The sequence below is a fragment of the Lissotriton helveticus genome, chromosome 3_1, assembly GCF_964261635.1.
Source record: "Lissotriton helveticus chromosome 3_1, aLisHel1.1, whole genome shotgun sequence".
NCBI classification, from domain to species: domain Eukaryota; kingdom Metazoa; phylum Chordata; class Amphibia; order Caudata; family Salamandridae; genus Lissotriton; species Lissotriton helveticus.
The window spans coordinates 1,196,113,661-1,196,134,670 of record NC_136061.1 but is presented as its reverse complement, the minus strand read 5'-3'; the positions used below and the strand labels follow the sequence as shown (position 1 = coordinate 1,196,134,670).

At 44.8% G+C, this 21,010-nt stretch overlaps 1 protein-coding gene across 1 annotated transcript in view; it reads left to right on the top strand.

Moving 5' to 3' along the window:
- Nucleotides 1-21,010, top strand: part of CRTAM (cytotoxic and regulatory T cell molecule) — a 227,533-nt gene that overhangs the window by 130,844 nt on the left and 75,679 nt on the right. Inside the window, exons 7-8 of the mRNA XM_078681832.1 lie at nucleotides 10,164-10,274; nucleotides 17,462-17,518. Coding sequence (XP_078537958.1) covers nucleotides 10,164-10,274; nucleotides 17,462-17,518 — 168 coding nt within the window. The remainder of the gene's footprint in view (nucleotides 1-10,163; nucleotides 10,275-17,461; nucleotides 17,519-21,010) is intronic.

Sequence of the window (21,010 nt, the reverse complement as noted above, 5' to 3'; positions counted from 1 at the left end):
GCATTACAGACGGACACATTCATTTTTGAGTTGCCTAGAATCACAGGTTGTTGAGCGTCCCCAGTTCCCCAGCTTCGAGGTCAACCGCTCTAGCCCTAAGGCCACAACCTCTCCCGACTCATCATATTAACTCACATAACCACCTGTATTAGTAGTAATATTAGATGTAGAGCAGATATAGAAGGTTTGCACCCAGCTAGTTGCATTCTCACTGATTGCAGTAGGTTACTTTCAGTTATTTTTTGGTGGTGTATTTCTGTGATTTACAAGTAATTTTGTAATCAAGCAAATATTCTGCATCATTCAAATTCTGTGATAATCACAGAAATATCCAGCAGTAAAATTACCACATGTCTTACCGTTACCAGACCGTCTCAAACAAGTCTTTGTGTAGCACAGTATATACCATCCTTATTTATTTTTCTGTCTTCACACATTTATTCTTGGCATGTGCTCTAAATATTAATGAGCTCTTCTGCTGGTCTCTCTTGTTATGTTATGTTATGTTATGTTAGTGCTATTTGTATTGCGCACGGCTGCTCCAGCGAAGGAGCGTCCCGGCGCACCGACAAGGTGGCGAACACAACACAACATGAAACAGAAAATGTTATTAAAAATGGGGAGTTTAGATTTTAACATAACTGGGAAAACAGAAGAGTTTTAGCGGCCTTGCGGAAAGAAAGCAAGTCGCCAAGAGTCCGGAGTTTCAAGGGGAGAGCGTTCCAAAGTGCGGCTGCCCGCACCCTAAAAGAGCGACCCCCCGCCCGACTGAGTTTGAACCGAGGGGCTACCGCTAATTCTTGGTCCAGCGACCGCAAAGTGCGGCCCGGGATGTAAAGGCACAAGAGTTGGCACAATAAGGGAGGCGACAGGCCCTTCAGAATCTTGAAAGATATGCACAGCACCTTAAAGTGGATCCGCTGCCTGACGGGTAACCAGTGCAAAGCTCGCAAAGTTGGACCGGCCGAGCAAAACCTAGGAAGACCTACGATTGCTCTGGCCGCTGCGTTCTGCACTCTTTGAAGTCGGGTCAGCTCGGCCTGGTTTAACCCTATAAAAAGGGAGCTGGCATAGTCCAGCCGAGCCAGAACCGTTGCTTGTACCACAAGTTGACGAGTTGCGGCATCGAAATACTTAAGGGCAGGTCTCAGATTGCGCAGGATGCCGAAGCAGCACGCCGCCGTCCTTTTGGTGTGGCCGACAAAATTGAGGGAAGGGTCCAGCCAAACCCCCAGATTTTTGATCTCCGCAACCGGAGTGGGGGTGGGACCCAGCTCAGGAGGCCACCAAGTGTCTCCCCATAGGTCCGTCTGCTTCCCGAAGACCATCACGTCCGTTTTTTTGGCGTTTAGTTGGAGACAGTTGGACGTCATCCAACCAGCCACCGCCCTAAGTCCTTCTCTGAATCTTGGGGCATCCACCCCGGAGTCCCCGCTGATCGTGACCGCTAGCTGGGTATCATCTGCGTACGACACCATGGTCATACCACAGAGCTTCACAACCTCAGCCAGCGGCCTCACGTAGATGTTAAACAACGTGGGACTCAGCGAGGAACCCTGCGGGACCCCAAGAGACAGAGGATGACATTTGGACTGATAGGGCGGGGACGCCACACAGAAGGAACGATCCCTGAGAAATGAACGAAACCACTGGTGTGCAGTACCGGTCACCCCTATCTCCTCAAGACGCTGCAGGAGAATTTCATGGGAGACCGTGTCAAAGGCGGCGCTTAGATCTAACAAAACAAGCGCCGCCGTTTGACCTGCATCCAGAACTGCCCGCAGGTGCTCGACCATAAATAACAATGCTGTCTCCGTACTGTGGCCAGCCCGAAAACCATTCTGGGTATCATCCAGAATGTTGGCATGCGACAGATGGTCAGTGAGGGCGGTGTTAACATGCACCTCCGCGAGTTTGGCTGGCCACGGGAGAAGCGAAATCGGGCGGTAGTTCTCCGATTTTGTGGGGTAGAGGGATGGTTTTTTCAAAATGGGCATTACCACCGCATGCTTCCATTTCAAAGGCACCTGGCCAGATGATAGCGACATGTTGATTAAGTCACAGACCGGGCGAGCAAAAGTCTGGTCTCTGAACATTAGTGGCTTGAGCGGGTCAGCCGGCGACCCAGACTTGACTCGAAGAGCCAAGGCCGTGTAAGACTCCAAAGAGAGACAGGGGAGAGAGTCTAACACCACCTGATCCGGCAGGATGGGTGGCCCCGCGCTGGTTTGTGCAGCAGTGGGAAAGGCCCTATAGATGGTCTGGACCTTCTCCAGGAAGAAAGCCGCCAGCGCTTCACAATGGGTATTGGAGCTGATGGAATTACCGGCAGGCTTCCTTGCCACAAGGTCTTTAAGAGCCTTAAAGATGGTTTTGACAGGATTCCCACTGCTGCGAAACTCCAGAGCGTAATATGCTGCCCGGGTTCTACAAACCGCGCGGTGATAAGACTTGACAGCAGCCATATACAAGGTTTTTTTGCTGCTGTCATACCTCTTCCTCCAGTCTCTCTCTGCACGTCTGCAGACACTTTTTAGAGCCCTCAGATTGCCATCATACCAGGGGCTGGGGGTGCGGAGGCCACACTTACTTGAAACCATCGGGATAAGGGAGTCGAGGGCTCTGGTTACCCATCCGCAAAAATGGTCATAACCAGATTCCACGTTCTCCACTGCACCCAGTGGATCGTCAGTGAGAAGGCGATAGAGATCTTCCGCCTTTAGTTTGCTCCAACGCCGTCTGGGCATGGCTCGCAGTGACGCCTTAGGTGGGGCCTCTATGAGAGGACAGTAAATAGTCACGAGCGAGTGGTCTGACCAGGTTAGGGGGAGGGGGGAGGCCACTGTAGCCCCCTCTAAGTTGTGGCTAGGTTGCTGGCTCCTTTGCTCCTCCTTTCTAAAGGTGGTTGGATCAATGGTCCCCACTTCTTTAAGAATGCTAGATGGATATTTTTTAAAACTGGCAATTCTAGGTTTCTAGAGGTGAGCAGAATGCCCCTCTGTGATTGGCGACTCCTTTGGAGACAGATAGACCAGGCCTACTAGTAGCTTTTAGTCCGGCAGTAACTCGGTCATCTAGACACCACTTTAGATTGGACGACCCATGAATCTTTGAAAGTGTGTTAGTGTTTGTACTCATTAAAGGATAATACTCACTCTATTTTGGATGTACTAAAGAACCATCCTCTTATAAAAGTAGTGTCACATTATTAACCATCAGGGGATTTGGCAATCAGGCTTCCATAACCCAATGTCATGTATGCACTCCAAAATAACTCAGATTTTCCTTCTTGTGTAACTGCTCTGTGCTTTATATGCTTTCCTTTATTTTTTATTTCGAAATCTTCTGGCGATTCAGGGCCAGCCCAGCAGGAATGCCTTTCTACTTTGTACATTCTACTATGTCATCTGTATTTTGGGGTGAAAATGGTCACTGCCATCTTAAATAATGAAGTAATTAGAATCTACCATATCTGTAACAAAAAGCAAATTAATGGGGAGGGTCCCATGAGGTCACATCTGCAATTGGATATACCTTTCTGGCCAGCTCTCTACACAGTTGAAATGACATTGCCTTGAAAATAGATATTTTTTTATTGTCATGCAACCTGCGTTTTTATGAAAGATTAAAGCAATAATACTTTGTTCTGTTTATAACGTCCACTTACAGTTTTGCCATCTCTAATTGCAGTACAAATGTATGTGTTAATACTGCCTAATGCAATAGTGCGCAATGTATTGACCTCAGGAAAATGAAAGACCGAGTGGGTCCTGCTAGCAACTAAATCAGGGACCTGCAGGACAGGGCAGATGTGATCAGCGAACATTCAACTCACTGGGCCATTGTGCAGACATAATCTCAATATTTACCAATAGTCCACTTTGTGCTGCATATGCCCTAAATGAACAATAATCACCATCTCGTTAAAACATGCCACTTTTAATAAAGCAACAGTATTTCTGGCCTAATCAGTAGTTCTTGTGATGCATGTCTAGCAAAACATTGCAGTGACAGACAAGTTGTCTCACTGCAGAAATGTCACTCAATCTCCAGTATGCTTTGAAAGGGTACACTGTCCTTGGCTAGACCAGATCTTTTGACTGGGTGTGAGTGTTTGATTGGTTCAGATGCTCCGTCCATCACCACCCCCTTTTGTACCGATTTTGGCCGCCATAATTGTGGCAGGGTATGCTCAGACGTGAGTCACTTGCTCACTTTGCTACTGGATTCAAGCAAGCCGGGCTGAAGATGGCTGTAATGCCAGAAACCGGTCCTCGGTAGCTTGTTTCCGGTCCAGGGAAGACATGGCTTGGCAGTTCGGGCTGGACTGTTCCCATGAGGCACAGGGTCAGACTGACTTGCATATAGCCATGTCTGAACTGGGGTGGCAGAGTGGGCTAAAGAACGGTGATGGATTAAACCCAGATCTTTTGACTGGGTGTGAGTGTTTGATTGGTTCAGATGCTCCATCCATCACCACCCCCTTTTGTACCGCTTTTGGACGCCATAAGTGTGGCAGGGTATGCTCAGACGTGAGTCCCTTGCTCACTTTGCCACTGGATTCAAGCAAGCCGGGCTGAAGATGGCTGTAATGCCAGAAACCGGTCCTCGGTAGCTTGTTTCCGGTCCAGGGAAGACATGGCTTGGCAGTTCGGGCTGGACTGTTCCCATGAGGCACAGGGTCAGACTGATTTGCATATAGCCATGTCTGAACTGGGGTGGCAGAGTGGGCTAAAGAACGGTGATGGATTAAACCCAGATCTTTTGACTGGGTGTGAGTGTTTGATTGGTTCAGATGCTCCGTCCATCACCACCCCCTTTTGTACCGCTTTTGGCCGCCATAAGTGTGGCAGGGTATGCTCAGACGTGAGTCCCTTGCTCACTTTGCCACTGGATTCAAGCAAGCCGGGCTGAAGACGGCTGTAATGCCAGAAACCGGTCCTCGGTAGCTTGTTTCCGGTCCAGGGAAGACATGGCTTGGCAGTTCGGGCTTGACTGTTCCCATGAGGCACAGGGTCAGACTGATTTGCATATAGCCATGTCTGAACTGGGGTGGCAGAGTGGGCTAAAGAACGGTGATGGATTAAACCCAGATCTTTTGACTGGGTGTGAGTGTTTGATTGGTTCAGATGCTCCGACCATCACCACCCCCTTTTGTACCGCTTTTGGCCGCCATAAGTGTGGCAGGGTATGCTCAGACGTGAGTCCCTTGCTCACTTTGCCACTGGATTCAAGCAAGCCGGGCTGAAGACGACTGTAATGCCAGAAACCAGTCCTCGGTAGCTTGTTTCCGGTCCAGGGAAGACATGGCTTGGCAGTTCGGGCTGGACTGTTCCCATGAGGCACAGGGTCAGACTGATTGTCATATAGCCATGTCTGAACTGGGGTGGCAGAGTGGGCTAAAGAACGGTGATGGATTAAACCCAGATCTTTTGACTGGGTGTGAGTGTTTGATTGGTTCAGAAGCTCCGTCCATCACCACCCCCTTTTGTACCGCTAGAGCAGATTACAGCCATAGCCTCATGCTACTCATGCAAGCCACAGTCCACATTTTTAAAGTCAAACATGTGTTTACACTGGGTGATGGGTGATAGATAGGAGGTCGCTTCCCTATACCTTTGTGACTATATTGTAGTGGAAATGCTTTGTTGAAACACTTGAGGATTAGTGAGTAATTCACAAGCCATAGGGCATAATTGAGGTAAAAACGCAGGCTAAAGACAACCAGTTAAACAAGGGCTCTTAAAAGCAGATGAAAGTTCTACCAATGGATGCAGATGAAATGTTATCTGCCGAACCTGAGTGTTGGCCTTTTATGTACTATTTCAAAGCTGAAAAAGAAGTGTTATCTCAGATTACAGTGCATAGCCTGAAACCGTGGGGAAATATTTGTTGAAGGAAGATGGAAAACCACACTTAAGTCCATATTAGTAAGGCATTGCTCTATGTAAGTGCAGTCCTCTATTGGCCATTGCACACCGCATTCAAACACAGTTTGCAAATAGGTATTTGTATCGAGTGGAGGGTATCATCTTTTTTCCGTGGCTTTTCATGTACTCTGCAGGCCTCCACTATGAGAAATATTTAGCTAACTATTAACTCCTTTTCATGATGAACTTATCTTCTAATGGGCGGTGTGGTTATGCCCTTTCTGTACTTTTGGCTAGCGCTATTGTTTATAAAGTTAATACCCTGTTTCCTGCCCTCTACTGCGGTTAAGAACCTGGGAGTCTCAAAAGACAGTGCTCTCTATCTTGCCCTCCAGTTGCAGCTGTTGTCAACATGTACCGCATTGACCTAATGAAAGACCACCAATTTTATCTTCCCTGGTTCACCCTTTGCAATGTGACAATAGCCATCTCTCTAGTTGTGTCACAAATTGACAATGCTAGATACGTATATTAAGGCCCCTCACATTTCTACAGAGATGAGTGTAGTGCCTTCAAATATCTATTCACAGGTTGGGGTGTTGTTGAAAAGATTTACTTTTGGTCTATTCTGGTCGCCCATTGGGTGTTTGCTGATTTGCCCTACACTTTCTCACTGATATGCCACCCACAATTCTTGGATGGGCACTCAAATTTGTGCATCCTTTCCTGCTTGATTTCTAATCAAATGGTGTGTTCCTGGGGCCACCCGTTCCCATCTCTGAAATTACTTTGAAGACAAGCAAGGCTTCCAGATACATTTGAAAAACGTGTTTCTTATTTCTGGTTGTGTATGCACGTCAGTACTATAAATATACTACTTTCATTGTGTTTGCAGAGGACTACGTTGACCGTTCAAATCTAATAGCATAACACCTCCGCCTCATACCTTCAAACTGATAAGGTATTTGCATTAATAAATGACTGAATTAACTTTTTCAGTGTAGTTCTTTGTGCTCAAATGAATCAAAACACTTTTGGACTTGACTCTGGATCCTCATAAATTTCAGAAAAAGTTGTTTTTAGGTTTCTTCTTGAGGGAGATATATAAGAGCCCATTCAATGTATCTCATTCCTTACACCAGAGTCCTTGCCCTTCAGAACACCCTGATTCCTTTCAAGAAGTGATATGTTTTTAAATTCAGAGGAAGCTTTGGTAGTGTTAATGCAGAGCGAGTCTAGCAGTGTACTATTTTATTTTGTTGTGGCGGTATATGGTGATTATCCCTAATTGCATTTGTGGATGAAGGTAAAGGCAGGACGGGTGATGAGACATTCATGATAACCCAATGGGGGTCATATCAGGCTGGGAGAGTCAAAAACTTTAAACTTTGCTCAGATCTTGCTAGAGTGAGTAGGTTTTGTCAATTTGGGAGCTCTAGCTAGCTGCACCACTCCCTGTAACTCCTTTGTGGTATGAAGAGGAGCATACATTAGAACAGTCATTAAATTGTGAAATCTACTGACAAATGATCCTTCCAAGAACCATGTTTAAGTCATGGCATGTTGCTCTTAGATTTTAGCTTAGGTTCTCTGGGTGCTTGACAGGCCCCATATTGGTGGAGGAATTTGGTTGATGGGCAGGGTGGTTTGAGGTTTGGGATTGAGTGTTGAAGTTTAGAAGTTCCTAATGGAGCTATTTAGTTTCAGTATGATTTTAATTGCACCTAATGTAATGAAGTTCAGTTGCCAGTTAGTGTATTTTCCAATAGATTCCTGTTCCATCAGTACAGGAATGTCAAAGTAGGTTGTGATTGCCAATGGTTTTCAGGAAGGACTGTTGGCAGATTTTGATGACTGACAGTATTTATCACAGCCTGGTCCCTTGAAGTGCTGAGTTTCATTTACGTTGGAAGATCCAAATCTGACTCTAGCTCTGAGATGTCAAGAAGAACGGTGTTTCAATTAGTTATACGAAGAATTGCATCATGTGAATTTTTGTACACTGTTTTTATGATTGGGTCATGCTACAGCTTAAAGTAGAGAATGGCCTAGTTTTGTTATCAAGATTATTAAATCCAATGGTGTCTCTAGAACAGTGCTTAATTTGAGCCAGTAGTTGCAAGTGGGGCCCTCTGGCACAAATATTTGGGGACAAGCAATTATTTTTCCTCATCAGACTTTAACCCAGAAGAAGAAAGACAAAAACACAAAAGGGGAAACAAAGAGAAAGAGAGAGTGGAAACAGGGACAAAGAAAGAAATCAGGAATGAAAAAGAACCAGAAAGAGTGAAATAAAAGAATCAAGAGTGTCTGGTGGTAGGGGTATGAGGTGAAATCTAGACTAAGCAGTCTTGGCATTCATGCAGACCTGACATTGGATAGTACTGGTTGCATGTTTCGAGCAGAACTTTGGGCATTGGCACATATTCTTTTACAAATTAAGCACTGCTCTAGAGGTGATATTTATGGAGGGGCGCGTACACACTGGGCTATGGAGAAAACTGATGGGGCCACCAGCAACGGGCAACCCTAAGATGTATATGTATATATATATATATATATATATATATATATATATATATATATATTTGTGTGTGTGTTTGCTTAATATGTGTAAAACTAAGTTCGCATGACCGTGTGTATGTATCTTTATATATGCATATAAAATGTATAGATACGCATACATACTCATACATAGAAAGTCCGATTTAAACATTTTAAGCAAACATGCATGCTCGTGTGAAACGTAAAGAAACAAATAAATGTGTGTGGCAAAGTGCACTGTGCTTTTTATATGTTGACTCTTTGCACATTCAACAGCTGCTATGGTGGGGTCTAAGGGGAGACAAGACACATATAGATGAAGCACAGGCCTCATTTTAAACCCCCTCTACCAGTGCCACTTACTTCTTGAAGGCTATTAATTCTGCTTATTTGAATCCAGGCAGTCTTTTTAGATTCCTGAGGTGAGGGGCAAGATTATGTCAAAGAAAGAGGACTTATATTTTAATGAGTCTAGCATTGCCTGGCATAGTGAGACAGTGAAGCCAGGAAATTGGGTCTCAGGTACTAAGGTTTTTCAACAGTTTATAGGACCATCTTAAAACCGTAGTTTAGTCTTCAAATCTACTTCAGGACTGTACTAAGCCGAGGCAATCCCTTCATAAATCAGGCCTCTTAGTCTGTAGGTGTACTGGTTCAGTGCTGGAGGCAGGTCTGTCAGGAAGAGGAGGGATGGGATGTGTTTTTAGATGTCACTGGCAACTATAGCTTAAAGATAATGTTCCACAGTAAATTACCCAAGCCCACCATGTATGGAATGTAATCAGTGAGTCTTGTTTCCATCTCGATTTAAGAGCTTTTCGATCCATTTGAATCTATCAGGGAACTCATCTCTTTATTCAGATGAAATGAGAATCCCAGGATTTCTACCAGGGAGGACCTGTTTCCTCTAGTTGCAAGATTAGTTGTTTCTTAAAAGCAGTAAATCCAAAATGAATCTTAAACACTTAATCGGCCTTTAAAGTTTCTGTGTTGGGAATGTGTTTTACATTCTGGAAAGGAACACACTTACAATGCACAGTACTGAAACACTGTCTTGCGCACCACTTGTGGATTTAGATAAATTGAAGGACCACTTTGATTTCACTGAGCTTCTGTGATGTTTTTATCCGCGGGGGATTCACTAATAAGGCAAAAGGCGGCCCTTCCAACACTGGACAGAAAAAGAAAATTAAAAAAATGGTATTTTGCACTTTAACTATTCATGAGCAGCCTTGGACACTATTTGTGTTTTGTTGTAATTGTAGTCCTTTGCCATAGCATGCTTAACTCTCTAATGTTGCCCGATGAACCCCATTTATTGGCAAAGTCGACCAAATGGCCCAAAACTGCAAATAGAACATGTTAGATTAATAAATGAATCGATGGAGAGAGAGTTGGCAGTTTTGGCTATGCCTGACTTTGAATAAAAAAACATGATTTGAAAAACTGTAGTGGTACAGTGAAATGATATGAAATTAAAGTTTTCATCAACTCTTTTACATTTTGCGCAACGGATGTATGTCATGGTGTAGAGTATGGCCTTCGGTACTGCAGTGACATACTTGCACCCTGCAACATTGGATCGCACTTACTAAACATAGCACAGAAACAAGCATACATGTGAAAATTATTAATTGGAGCTATTTTGAATCACTGCTTTATAAACATATTTTGCCAGTTTTTAGAGTTTTATTTCCTTCTGAGATGCAGTATAAAGTTTACAATCGATAAAATGTAACTTCCTTGTAGAGCGCACAGAACCAGCACCCAAATATTTGACGTTAACAACAGATGCTTTCACTGAACGAGAACTGCCTCTTAGTACTGGGCCAGGAACTTCTACTACCATGACCGCACCTGGTAAGTTACATAACGAAAACGTTTAACTTAATAATGTTAGTAATTAAATATGTTCATTGCATTCCTTTTTGTGTACTTATACTATTTCATGTTCACGAAAATCTTTCTAGATTGCTTTTAGCATTTTTCTCGCACTTTTGTTTGGTTTGTTCTCATATGTGGCAGTGAATCACTTTACTTTTTAACTGCTTTAGTTATCTTTTAGACAATAGTGCTTCGTAATGCACGTTACCATCACCAAAACCAATTCAATGCACCCTTTTGTATATCCGCACGGGACTGCACCTGGAACAAAACTGCCCTCTGTACTCTTGCTGAAAGATTGCTCACAATGTAGAAGTTTCACTCTGTATAAGAAGCAAGAAGTACTCTGTTGGACACAGTAAGCAAGTGCTCTGCGAAAAAACTTAGATGGAAGTCAACTAACAAGCACTAATGTAAAAGAAATTCCAGGGGTACGAGTTCACACCTACACTTCATGGAATATCACAACATTTTACACATGGAAAGGGGCCATCCACTGTAGAGATAAAACCAGTTCTATTTGCCAAGTCCTGCTTCTCTACAATCATCAAAAATAAGTATTCAAGAATGGTTGCTTGTTTGATAATGTCAGCTGGGGTTTTGAGATCTATTCTAAAATCATTCAATGAATGGTCCCATTAAGATATCAATTAATAGATTACAGGGCATAAATCATTGTGAAGACTGCCTATAGAGGTGCTGTGAATCACATGTTGAAGGTAGACTGGGTGGCAGAGAGAAAGAGATGAAATATATAACTTTAGTGAAAAGATAACGTGCATATGTATCAGGAGGAAAAGATGGTGTGAATAAATAAGTGGATGAAGAGTGAGAGAAGACGCTAAAGAGAAGTGGGGGGTCATCCCTTTCTCCGAAATGTAAGAAATTTAAGTAAGGGTTAGGAGAAGGATAGGAATGCAGTGAAAAGAGAACTGAATGGAACATGAGAGCACCGTGGTTTAAAATCAATTAATCATCTGCCCACTCGGTGGTAGAGATGAGCTCTTGAGTAAATGAGGAGTCTGCTGCTCTCAAGAAAAGAAATCACCAATGTTAGGCGGTGCAAGTAGTTGTGGAGGAAATCTTTGTTCCCATCTCATGTTGGCAGTTGTCAGAGGTAATTTTCTGCTTTTTAGGGTCAGTAGCTACAAACCACCAGAGCTGAATCAACTCAGGACCACAGGATCACTTCAACCTCATTTAACAAGAACAGGGCCAGCAGTAAACCTCTGTGTTCCAAAGTCCAGGAATAGTTTACTCCCAACTGTAAGCCAACAACAGTACCACCTATTCCTCCTTCTGGCACTCTGAAGTAGGTTTTAATGGCATGGCTAGAGTAGGAAAGTGAAAGAATCCTGAATATGAATCACTACCAATGACAATCTGCCTTGCTCTTTAAACATGATGCGCAGACATTAAGGGGTCGATTAGGATCGCGGACGGACTTGAGTCCGTCCGCAACCCCTGAGGAGGAGGGAACGTCCGCATGGGCTGCGGCGTTCCCTCCGATCAAATTAGGATGTGACCGCCAGGGTGGCGGTCACATCCTCTATCTCTAACATTGCGGCGGGTGCAGCTTCAAGCTGCACCCGCCGCAATGTAAAAAATCCATGCACAGCATTTGCGTGCACAAAGCGGCAGGCACCGCGCGGTGCCTGCTGCATTGTGCACGCAAATGCAGGGGGGTACCATAGGTACCCCCCATGTGCACCCCCCACCCCACCTTCACCCAGGGGGCCCGCAACGGGCCCCCGAAGTGAAGGTCCGTATGCTTTTCCACGGCGGTAAAGCCGCCGCGGAAAAGCATATATTTTCAGACATCCTAATATGCCTGGCGGTGTCTGATAGACACCACCAGACATGTTAGTGCTTTTCCGCCGCGGTCGCCTTCCGACCGCGGCGGAAAAGCGGCGGACAGATTATCAGACCCACCAGCCATCCTAATTTGGCGGTGGGTCTTTGGAGTCTCCGCCGCGGTTTTTCCGCATCCTCCAGGCCGGCGGACACTTCCGCCGGCCCGGAGGATGCGGAAAAACCGCCATCCTAATCGGCCCCTTAGTGCTGAAAACATGAAAACACGAGGCTTTGAGGCCTTTAACCAAACGCTTTCCCTTTAACATATCATGTTCTTTAAAAAATTTATAATTTATAGATAATGTGATTAGTTTAGATTTGGTCTCAACTATAGAATGTGTTTTTTTTTAACTTACAATAATTATTAAACATGTATGCAGCAGTTTGTATTAAAGTAACACCACATTTAAAAGTGCAGAAAGCAGTGACAGCTAACTAGAATTAATGGTTTGCAACTTGCTTGGAATAGCTTACTTCATCTTTGACCTTCCATATAACAGAATGTGCCTTTCATTTGTATAATGTACAGCAATGTAACCTTCATGATATCGTATTAGTTGCTGGTAAAATGTTTCATTTAAATAGAGCCCTATTTATAACTGACTTAAACTTAAAGCCTTACATATTTGCCATAGAGAACAGAAAGTACAAGTATTTCAAAATGCATTATCATATTTTGTTTCTCAAGACTTCCTGCTTAAACCAAAGTTTCTTTGTGGTTACAGACCTATATTCAGCTAAAATAACAGTTGCATTATCAGAAGGTTAGGAAATGAGATCCTTTTAAATGAAAATTCGAACTGTGAAGAGAATGTGCTGTGGGAAGGATTTAGCTTGCATGATGGATGGCGTGGAGAATTGCTGGATTACCATTGGAAGAAGACAAGAACAGACCACATGTTTGAGTTACAATTTATAAATGCGTTCCTAGTTTTGGAGCTTCAGAGAGGAGAGAGAGATTCCTTTAGATGGAGAGCAGATCACAACTGGAGGGAGGAGAAGGCTGGGAGACTGAGAGATTTCAGATTCCTTTAGCAAAGCACAGATAGCGCTGGAGAGACAAGGGGCAGAATGGCTGAGAGACAGGCTATGTTCTATTAGAACTTTTATTAAAACTCAAGCTTTATGCTTTGACTAATTGGCTTTGCTGCGGATTATTTTCTCTATTCTTTATTTTCTCTTTATGGGAAGCTCTGCAACTATTAATTATTGGTTGTTTAAATTCATGCTAATCTCACTCTTGCCTTTATGTTTGAGCCTGGGTCTAAACTGGGGTGGCATGGTGAACAATAGAACAATTAATTTAACCCAGATCTATTGACTGGGAGTGAATGTTTGATTTGCTCTGAATTCCGCCCATCATCTCTGCATCTTTTGCTTTATTTTTTAGCCCTTCATGGGTTCTGATTGACATCATTTGTGTCTCGTTTCTTAGAATAGGACTTCTTTCTTTCATGAAAATGAGCTGTATGCACATTATATGATCTGCACCCACTTTATTTTTCTATTATCAATTCTGTTACTTGATTGATATTTCACTAAAGACTCAGATAATCTTAAACTTTAATTAAAACATAAAACCCTTTAAAACTACTCACAAACTCTCATTAATGACTAAAATATTGATTTGCCTTTGATTACTGTCAGAAGGCTCCAGACCCTTCGCAGAGGCAGATGATGCTAGTCCCAATCTCCACCTCTCCAGTGACTCCGCTACATGAGCTGAGTAACCAGAAGGGGGGGGGGAAAGGGGAAGTGGATAAAAGAAGAGACACTCCAAAAGCTGCGGGCAACCCTCTCAGTGGTAGGAATCTTCTGCGGAACTCTTCCGACTTACTGAGGGTACCTAATGCACATATGAAGAAGGAAGGAATAAACAACAGACCCACTTTCCTACTTGACTTTATGGACTTAATTAAAGCTTATCCTACCAGCTGCTTCCTGAAGTATTGCTACTCTTCTGTGATGGATTATGCTGTTTCAGGAAGCCTTCTTACTGAGGGAAAAGACAATGCTATTAATTTTATGTATTCCTTCATCTTCTTATTAACTCTACTTGACTATTCCCAACTACAAGTACCTGATAGACTTCCTGTAGACACTTATAATGGGATTCTGTGAAAGGTCCGATGCACGAGGTACTGTCCTGGTCTTAGTTCGCAGCTGGACTGAAGTCCTCTTGGCAACACGCAAAAAGGTACAAGGGGGGAAGGGTAGGTAAGAGGGCAAGCGCAAATGAATGAGAAGGAGAAGAAATCAAACGCTGCTAAACGCTGCAGGATAATGTCTTACTGTCTGTAAGGCTTCTAATTCTCCTGCGTAGGCTGAAGTCTCATAACCAGGAATGAAGATGATTCTCTCCGCTTCCGTCGATATCCAGAGTTCTGCTGCACTGGAACCAGCTATTTCACTTTCGAGGTAACACAAGGAATACTCTAAAGAAGACTGAACACTAAAGTCCTTCCTGACTGGAAGATTTATACTTAGGGAAAATATGTTGCTCCCGTCAGGATTATAGACGCGGAGTGCAATGAACTCAGAGCTTCGTTTTTTACTGACGAAACAAACACTGCTCCCGTCTGGAAAGATAGACGCGGAATAAACAGCGCACTTAATATTACCGACTCCCGTCAGGAAAGATTGACGCGGAGCGGCAAAGCTCAGGTGCTTCTCTCGGACGAACTTCGTTGAAGTGCGCAGTTCTAAAGCTGCGCACTTCCTACATACACTAGACTGCCCCAGACGAACAATAAAACCTTATGCCAACTTCGGCGGCCATCTTAGGAAGTACCGATACTAATAGTAAGGATACCAGATATTAACCCGGCAGGGTTTTACCAATGTTCTGAATCTAGATTGCTTTCGGGCAGCGCAAATGCTAGCTACTCTGTGTGTCCTGACAATTACTTGTTTGTGTTTATTAAGGAGTTTTTTTGGTCAAAATACAGTGACCAAGGTTTTTCAGCTCGAGAACAGATATTGGAATGGAAACAGGGTGATAGTAATTGATGGTAATTGCACCTCATATATTTAATTTTTCCAAAGAGAGATTTCTGTGAGATTTCTGTGCTCGGACTAGAGCATTACTAATTCTATATAACTAAATGTCCTGTTTTCCTCACAGAGTGAGATCCCTTTAGGTTTTCTTCCTCTGTGTTGCTGGAGTAGCTAGCGCAAGGAGGGTGTGCTAAATCATTGAAAGGCAATTGGTTCAAATTAAGTAAAGTGTCTACTGGTGCAAAATATGGAGCACATTTTTTCATCATCTTTTTAGCTGGCATATTAGGCAATGAACGAATGGAGCAAACAGGGTTTGCATCAATACTTGCAACATAATACTTTTTGCCCCAGGACTAAACATGGAGAAAATACATTTTGATTTCCATATTGTTTTGTTCTACTGTTTCATCATTTTAAAGAGTCATTTATACTTCCTTATTCACAGAATTTTGAAAACTGCATGTACAAATATGGAAAGATTTCCATTGTCATGGATTTTCTGTATTTGATGCTGGAGCCGGAATGTACATATTCTGGTGAGGGGCCTTGTACAAAGCAGAGAACTTCTACAAAGTTTTTATCCCTCAGGGAAACCATAATTAATTTGCTGGTAGTTTATACAGGGGAAACATATGGAACACTAATCTTGCTAAGGGCAGAAGAGCATGAATTTCTGGGGTGAGAAAGGGGAAAGAACACTTTCATATTTTAATGAGTTCAGGTGGAGAGGTGTCTTCACGGTGAAAAAAACATGCTCCCCTTGTAGATAAAAAAAGTTACTTCAGGGCATTTAGGTCAATGTGAAGATTGTTCTAGATGCTGCTGTATGTTTAACATCAGGATCAAGTATATTCAACTACATCACTCTGATTTTGATTGCTCTCATATGATTCCACATTGCAGCCAGGGGCATATTTAAATTGGCGTGCACAGCTCCAATATGAGGCACGCAAAGTGACCATAAGTGCAGGAACCCACTCCGTTCTGAGCTCAGACAGCAAACTCATGTAGACACCTGTCCAATACATAACAACTCCTAAGCGTGCTTAACAAGTGCACCCAAGATTTGGACTTGCTTTAAGCCTATGCAGTCAGAACCATCTCCTCTTAGTTACGAAGCACTCAAAATGTGAAAGATCTCATATTGCAAAGAAACTATAGCCTGGAAGGCTTAATGTGGAAAAATGTACCTGCTGAGGTCATCTATGTGTTCGTTGATCAACAATGCTTGGAGTGTCTGTCATCGTCACACTGACCCAATATGAAGACCTTCCTCCCCCAGGTGTTAAACTACTCTTCTTTCCACTTGAGTCTTCTGATCAGTGCTACAATGTACAGCTCAGTTAGTTTCATAGTTAGTTTTATTTTTCAGTGTGCCTTGCTTAACGAATAGCATACATGCATCTGTGTAAACCAATCTCTAACTCATCTGGTCGTAGGAAGAGCCACATAAAACACTCAAAATAAATAATAAGGAAAATAATCAATGCACATTTCTATTGGATTTGCTCAGGCTCATTTTTTCACCTAGTTGAAAAGCTAGATGAGAAGTTTGTATCAAAAGAATAGCCCTGAACATGTTCTACTGCTGTAGATTTCTAAGAGTTTGGAATTTTGGAATTCCCATAAAACTGGAATTACATTTCAAATATAGTACTAATCCTAAGGGAGTGGGTTTCCTGTGTTAACAAACTCGTCTTTATGGATAGAGGTTGCAAAGCTAACATAATAAAGAATTGGAATAAATTTGCCTTTTCTCCATTTTTTAAAGAAAGTATAATCATGAATCTGTTTCTTCTTTTCTAAAAAAGGTATTGCACATTAAAATTATTGACAAGCACAAGATATTCGCTTTCTTTTTAACAGAACACTCTCTTTAAAAATGACGTATGCAGAGACCATTTCCATTGTTACATATCATTCAATCATCAAAAAAAGCATTTCATTCATTTTTTGTATACATGCACATTTTTAAATAGTAAGGGCCATAAGTGTTTCATGAAAGCCAGTCTTAGGGCATTGAGAGCTTTTCAAATACAGAATTAAAAATACATTTATTTTTGCAGTACAACAGATTGAAGGTTCTTTGTATTTTGGGAATCATAGGAAACATGAACCAATCAATGTATGCGAAAGAATTACATGAAATAAATATGTACAGAGGAATTTTTCAGACTGACATTTATTCACAAAATGGTATTGTTTGCAGACACAATATGCTCATTTTAGATTTGCTGTCTAAGGATTGTCAATGAGGTGTTTCATTTTGCTAAACGTTTAATGAACTTTTTAACTTTCTTGATTTGCAGTGAATGGAACAGAGCCAAGCCAAACAATGGCAACACTAGGGCAGGACAATGTAACAGGTAATGTTTACTTTTTCTATCCCATTTTGTTTGAACTTCATCTTTATTTCAAATGCATGGCTGGGTTACCCAATAAACACTCTCCTATGACACTGTAAAACAGAGGTACGAAAAAAATACATCTTTGTTTAGATAGAATATGATATTTGGACCTTCATTTATGAGTTGGTGGAAAACGTGTGGGCTATTTAACACGAGGTAAATGCCATTACCCTGAGTTAATTGTGTTTTCCACGTGAGGTAAATAGCTTCCATTCTGAGTTTGTAACATAAAAATGAGACATATTTTGCTTGTTTGCCAGGCCTTTCACTCTTGTAAATTTCATCAGGTTTGACTTTTCAGAATTTATCCAAGGAAAAATGCCAGGGTGTGATAATTATCACACAACCAGCAAATTCAATCACTCTTATTTGCACAGGGATCGGGCCCTTAACTTGTAACGAGGGTCCCAATGTTTCAAAAAAGGATTGAAGTAGAACGGTGGGAAAACTCAGAACGTTGTCAGCCTTCTTTACAATAAAGAATGACTACTGGTACATACTATCAGCATGGTTGTCGTGCGGTTTTCTTTTCATCCTTTTTGTGCAGAACCAGAAACATCCCAGTTTGCAGCAGATGACTTTTAGTGGCTGGCAGAAAACCATTTAATTGGATAACATGAAAGCAGCACTAGTCACAAGATTCCATGCGGACTTAGTTAAATAGAAATAACATTTTGGAAAGGCACAAGTATTGGCAGAACTAATTATTGGGGAGCATGCATTCTAGCAACATGCTGTGCAAGGAGTTGTAGTTAATGGAAACAAGGGGGAATCTGAATATCGCCAGTATCTGGGGTCATCAGGTGTTTATAAATACAATGGTCGCTAATAAATTAGACTATCAAAGTAATCTTTATTTAATGATATATGTATATATATATATATTTGATGTGAACAAGCTCCCTAGTGGAGTGAAACACGTCGTCCCTACATTGAATAAAACTTCAACCTGCAACTCACTGGAGTAGTGATCTTTTTCTGCTATATTATTCGCTACATTGGAAGAGACTTTTGGAGGTCCATACCTGTTTGGTTCCGCCGTTCATTGACGGAACAGGAGTGCTTTTTCATATATATATATATATATATACATATTCCCTCCAAAACAAAAAAAGTTAAAAGTGACATTATAGTTAGGTGTGATGGGGGGGCGTGGTTACAGCGCAGACCGGGATGGCTGCGTGAGCGAGTTGCTCCGCGCCGAGTCCCGTCTATCCTCCTGAAAACCTTAGCCCCGTGTTGCCTGGCGGCTACAATCGTGGTCCGGAGGGGCTGCTGACCGACCGGGGAGCTTCTGAACCCGGTCGGAGTCTTGGATGCCGACCGCGGGAGGATCAGGCAGACGGCTCGTCCTGACGAGACAACAAAGGGAAGATGGCGGCGTCACCTCTTTGAGAGCTCCGAGGGCGGAGCGGTGAGGAGTACCGGACCTGCTAGGGGCGCCCGGGGGACCCTCGTGAGCCAGTGTGCGGAGCGGTGGACCGGGGGTGCAAGCCCTGAGCAGCGGAGGTGACCGACCGGGTGTTACCGGTGAGAGCGGCGCCCCTCCCCCACCTGATCACTCGGCCGGCCGGAGGGCTGGGCCTGGTCCCATGCTGAACTGGTGAAGGCGCTACTAGGCAGTGAGGCCACCCGACCGCTGGCTGCATCACAGCAGGACCTGTTTACCCGCAGTGGAGGGCGGAGACTTACCGAGGCACGGGGGGGGCAGCCGCCCACGGCACTTGTACACACCGGGAGGCGGAGGGACGGAGCGGCGGCTGCCGGACCGGTCCGGGGAGGGGGGCCTCCCGGTGGAGGGCTGAGTGACGCCGGGCCAGCTGCGCAGTACTGGCACCCTGTCGTGAGCGGGGCACCACGTGGGCCAGTGAGACGGGGATCAGTGACCTCTGCCTACCTACGGACCCACCCGCTTCATTGACCGCCTTTCCCTTGGAGTTTGCCCCCCCTGGCGCTGGCGGGCTTTGTGGGCGCCCTACGTGTGACGGTGGGGCAGCGCGGAGCGCACTCCTGGACTGGGGGTTAACAGCTGGCAGTGGTGGGGGAACGGTTGGCGCCGTGTGTCCCCGCCTGATCTGGGGATTGGAAGCCGTCCTCCTGGTGCTCAAAGGGGGCTGCTCGAGTGGCTAATCTCCTGCACACAAGATGGCCGCGCAGGGTGATGGCGGTGCCGCGCTGCCAGAGCGGGGAGGCCGGAGGCTGGAGGACACGGATGACGGTGCCCCGACGGAGCTCTCCACCCAAGAACAGAGGCTGAACCTCCGCCTGGATGCGATCTTGGCCGCGATCACGGCTACGAAAGATGAGCTGCTCCAGGACATTGCGCAGGTGGCGTCGGGGCTTGGCTTGCTGAGGGCAGACCACGCCAAGCTCTCGGATAAAGTGAAGTCTAATGAACAACTGCTCCAGGAGCTGAAACCGGCGGTGGTCACTGCGGAACGTAAGCTCGAAGACGTTATTCACAGACTGGCGACACTGGAGCGGCGAGCGGAGGACGCCGAAGGTCGCAACCGGCGGAACAACGTGCGGGTGGTGGGTCTGCCGGAGAAGATCGAGAAGGGCGACGCGGTGGCCTACATGGAGGACTGGTTCAGAACGGTGGTGGCGCCAGAGGGCCTGTCCCCTTTCTTCTCTCTGGAGAGAGCGCACCGGGTGCCGGCCAGGCCGCCCCTGGAGGGCCGTCCGCCTCGACCGATGGTGGTCAAACTGCTGCACTTTAAGGATCGGGATCTGCTGATCCAAAGGGCGAGATCCGAAGGGCCCTTCCAGGTGGAGAACAGTAAGGTGACAATTTTTCCGGACTACACGCAGGAGGTGCAGCGGAGCAGAGCTTCTTTCCTGTCAGTAAAGAAGGAGTTGCGAGAGGAGGGGATCCAATACTCCTTGCTTTTCCCAGCCAAGCTGCGGATCATCGTGGATGACAGGACACACTTCTTCCAGGCGCCCGATGAGGCTTGGTCCTGGCTGGAACTGTACCGTGCGGGGACGGATCGTGCGCATAGGCCCACCAGTGATCGGCAACCGCCGGTCAAGGTCAGGAAAACGCAGCGCATCCGCTCCCGGAATAGGCGTCAACGGGCCGAGCGAGAGGCGCAAATACTGGCCGACAGACAGAGCGCATTGGATGCCACGGCGAGCATCACTGGGTCGCAGCGCGAGGACGCATCCAGAGGCTCGGCTTCGGAGGAGGAAGGGGGGAAATCCGGTGGTGATGACTCAGACGTGGGGGGAGCGCAGGGGCCAGAGGTCACCCCACAGACATCTGATGGTATCTTTAATGGATGAGGCCACTGGCTACTGAACATTTTCTTGGGAGACCCGGAGATGTGGACACTACTAACTTCTATTGGACTGCCAGGTATGGGGCGGCATTTGCAGTGTGGGGCTACGGGCGCGGGGTGGCGGCTCTGTTGTCCTGGTTTGGGGCTCCATAGCCCTCTTTAGACCCTT